General features: G+C 45.3%; 1 protein-coding gene across 1 annotated transcript in view; it reads left to right on the top strand.

Annotated features, from left to right (window-relative positions):
* SLC25A20 (solute carrier family 25 (carnitine/acylcarnitine translocase), member 20) overlaps positions 1 to 4,179 on the top strand; it is an 18,899-nt gene that overhangs the window by 9,142 nt on the left and 5,578 nt on the right. Inside the window, exon 4 of the mRNA XM_014538947.1 lies at positions 1,354 to 1,444. Coding sequence (XP_014394433.1) covers positions 1,354 to 1,444 — 91 coding nt within the window. The remainder of the gene's footprint in view (positions 1 to 1,353; positions 1,445 to 4,179) is intronic.

Raw genomic sequence — 4,179 nt, 5'->3', positions numbered from 1 at the left:
CCCCCCCCCCCCCCCCCCCGAGGTGGCAGAAGCGGGGAGGCAGGCAGAGTGTCTACTTGGTGCCCTGTGCACACAGACACCCATTCCCAGGAAAGTCCCTGTTCCAGGAGGTGGGGGTGAGCCCGGCCTAGGGTCCGGGCTTCCTGGGAGAATGGAGCGCGCTGGCCTCATAAGGGGACGTGTATTTGCTCAGAGGTCTCCCCGTGGGGACAGCAGTGTGAACGGGACGTGAAGGAGACCATGAATACGTCTCTTGGCTGTTCAGCAGTCAGCCTGGGTGCTGGGCTTGCATGGCCCAGGCGGATGCGTGGCCCTGCCTGGGGCGAGTGTGTGGACAGACCGGGCTGTTGAGACTGTTCCTCAGGGCTCGGGCTCCCCTTTGGTTGGAACTGGCCTGAGGCTCAGCTGGTTGGGGTCGACGCCCAGGAAGGGCCAGCACTCACAGACACCGCCCCCCCTTTGGTTGGAACTGGCCTGAGGCTCAGCTGTCAGAGGCTTGGGGTTAGGTGCGGCCTGAGGCTTAGGCGAGTAAGTCAAGTTCTTCAGCAACATTTGCTAAATTGTGGGGACTCTGTTGAGATGTTCATTGAGGCTGTAAGTCCCATTCCCTCTAGACCAGCCTGGTGTTGCTCATCCCAGAAGGAAAGATGCCAGAAGGGGCGTGACAGCTGTGGGCTCAGATGCTAGGACTCCTCCAAACATTCTGTGTGGCTTATTCTGTGGGGCCAGGGTGAGGAGCCATATCGCTGGCCACTGGGGCCTGTTCCCTGCACAGAGGCCACAGGACCCACCATGCCTGTCTAGGTCCCACCCCTGTCTGACCCTCTCAGTCTCTTAGAGCTCACTCCTTGGGACTGACCAGGCTGCCCCTCCGCCCGTGGAGGTGGCCACAGCTGCCCTCCAGGCCCGTGGTGCTCCAGAGGAGGTGAGATTGGAGCGGATCTGGGACCGACTGAGACCCAGGTCCTGATCAGTGGCTCCTCCCCACCCCCAGCAACCCTGAGTTTTATGGACGGGAAAGCAGGGCCCAGAGAGCTGGGGAGTTGTCCATAGTCACTGTGCGTGGCAGCCCCGGGGAGGAAACTGTGTCTAGAGCTTCTCTCCCTGCAGGTGAGGCCGCTGCACGTACTGGTGGGCATCGCGTGGCTCTTGACCCTGAGGCCCCTGCCCTGGGAGATTTGACATCAGAATACACCTGGAACTTGGCTTTTGTGCAAAATATGATTTATCTGTGCTGGGCTTTCTGCCCAGTCCAAGGACTTATTTTTTCTTACCAAGTCATCCTCTGCTGGGATTGTCTCTGTCCTGGGCAGGTAGTCACAGGTACTTGCCTCTGTTTTGTTTTCAATACAGCTACCCCCAGCTGTTTGCAGCTGGGATGCTATCTGGCGTATTCACCACGGGAATCATGACCCCTGGAGAACGGATCAAGTGCTTGTTACAGGTAAGACTGTGATCTGGATGGGGAGAGGTGGCTAGCTTTTCTATTCAGATACAATATGTGGATGTTTATGTCCTTTCACCTTTTTTTTTTTAATTGATTTCCGAGAGGAAGGGAGAGGGAGGGAGAGGTAGAAACATCAATGATAAGAGAGAATCATTGATCGGCTGCCTCCTGCATGCCCCCCACTGGGGATCGAGCCCGCATCCCGGGCGTGTGCCCTTAACTGGAATCAAACTGAGGACCCTTCAGTCCGCAGGCTGACGCTCTATCTGCTGAGCCAAACCAGGCAGGCTCCCTTCACCTTTTTTTTTACTGGTTTTTATTTTTATTAGTTTCAGAGAGGAAGGGAAAGAGAGAGAGAGAGATAGAAACATCAGTGATGAGAGAGAATCATCGATCGGCCACCTCCTGCACAGCCCCCACTGGGGATCGAGCCCGCAACCCAGGCATGTGTCCTTGACCAGAATCGAACCCAGGACCCTTCAGTCCGCAGGCCGACACTCTATCCACTGAGCCAAACCAGCCAGGGCTAATACACAATTCTTGCTGGAAAATTTTGATAATGCAGAGAAGCACAAAGGAAAAAAACACTTATTTATCACCCATGATACTATCCCACTGAGGTAACCATGGTTACGCTTCTGTGTGAATGCTAGTCTTTTTGGTAAACATGTATATTAAGAAATGTTATCTTTTGAAATAAAATTGGGATCACCTACTACAGTTGTTTTATAATCAACTTTTCCCCCTTGATATCCCATATTATTTTTCTGTGATTATTTTTCTCAAGCATAATTTTCTGCAACTGATTTCATTACATATATGGCTGCCATTGCAATATGGCTGTCAATAATCCCTTATCTGGGGGTGTGACAGATTATATGCCACAGCGAAGATCTCTGTAAGTAAGATTCTGCACATGCACCTGATTGTTTTGATGAATATTAGTTGCTTGTATTTTTCCTTTGGGAAGAACCTATTTGTGTTCCTTGCTCTTTTTTTTTCTTTTTTCTAAATTGATTTATAAAAGCTTTGGACAGATTAAGGTTATTTTTTTTTTCTTTGGGATTAAGATTATTAATCACTTATGTGGCAAGTTCTTTTTCCTGGTTTACATCTGTCATCCCATTTTGTGTATTTTTTAAATTAGGCTTTTTATTTTGAGATAATATAATAGACTCACGTGCAGTTGTGAGAAATATTACAAAGAAAAAACAAGGAAAGAAATAATACATAGAGATTCCATGTGCCCTTTACCCAGCTTTCTCACAATGGTAACATCTTAAAACTATGGTACAATATCACAACCAGGGTATTGACATTGATACAGTCACAACACAGAATATTCCCAGCCTGCCACAGGCCTCTTATAACCATATCCACTCCTCCCCCCCCAGTCCTTAACCACTCCAGCAACCATTAATCTGTACTCTCTTTCTGTAATTCTGAAATTTCAAGAATGTTATGTAAATGGAATCTTATAGTATGTGAACTTTTTTCTTCTTTTTTAATATATTTTATTGACTTTAGAGAAGAAGGGAGAAGGAGAGAGAGACGGAAACATCAATGATGAGAGAGAACCGTTGATTGGCTGCCTCCTGCTTCCCCTACTGGGTATTGAGTCTGCAACCCAGGCATGTGTCCCGACTGGAAAAAGACTTCCTGGTTCATAGGTCGATGCTCAACCACTGAGCCAAACTGCCTGAGCCCATATTGGCTTTTTAAACTAGCATACTTTTCTGGGGATTCATTCCTATTGTTGATGTATGAATAATTCATTCCTGTTAAGGAGTTCATGGTGTGGATGAGCCACAATGTGTTTAACTTTTTATCCATTGAAGGACATCTGGGTTGTTTCCAGTTTGGGGCTGTTATGAATAAAGATGTTATAAACATTTAAATAGAGATTTTTCTGAGAAAATAAATCTTCATTTCTCTGGGATAAATGCCCAGTAGTACAGTTACTGAATCATATGGTAGTTGCATGTTTAGTTTTTTAAAGAAACTACCGAACTGTTTTGGGGTTGTACCATTTTTTTCCCACCAGCAGTGTGTGAGTGATCCAATTTCTCTGCATCCTCACCAGCATCTGGTGTTTTCACTATTTTAATTTTAGCCGTTCTGACCAGTGTGTAGTGATAGCTCTTTTTTTTTAATATATTTTTTAATTTTTTTTACAGAGAGAGGAAGGGAGAGGGATAGAGAGTTAGAAACAGGGGATGTGCCCGCAACCAAGGTACATGCCCTTGACCGGAATCGAACCTGGGACCCTTCAGTCCCCAGGCCGATGCTCTATCCAGCGAGCCAAACCGGCTAGGGCGATAGCTCTTTTTAATTTGTATTTCCCTAATAGCTGAAGATGTTGAACTCTTTTTATGTGTTCTTTGCTCTCTGTATATCCTATTTGGTGAAATGTCTGTTCATATATTTTGCCCATTTTCTAATTGGATTATTTTTGTATTATTGAGTTTTGACAGTCCTTTATTCTAGATGATAGTGCTTTGTTAGATGTGTGGTTTACAAATATTTTCTCCCAGTCTATAGTTTCTTTATTATTTTTAGAAAAATTGACATCTTTCTTTTTTCCCCAGTGTTTATTTCATCAAGAAAAACAATTTTAAATATAATAATGTAGATGCAATAAACATTAATATCTCAAGAAAGACAATTTTAAATCTGATAATGTTAATGCAGTAAACACCAATTATTCAAGAAAAATGATCTTACATATAATA

The sequence above is a fragment of the Myotis brandtii genome, unplaced genomic scaffold, assembly GCF_000412655.1.
Source record: "Myotis brandtii unplaced genomic scaffold, ASM41265v1 scaffold207, whole genome shotgun sequence".
NCBI classification, from domain to species: Eukaryota; Metazoa; Chordata; class Mammalia; order Chiroptera; family Vespertilionidae; genus Myotis; species Myotis brandtii.
This window is presented reverse-complemented; position numbering and strand designations above follow the sequence as displayed.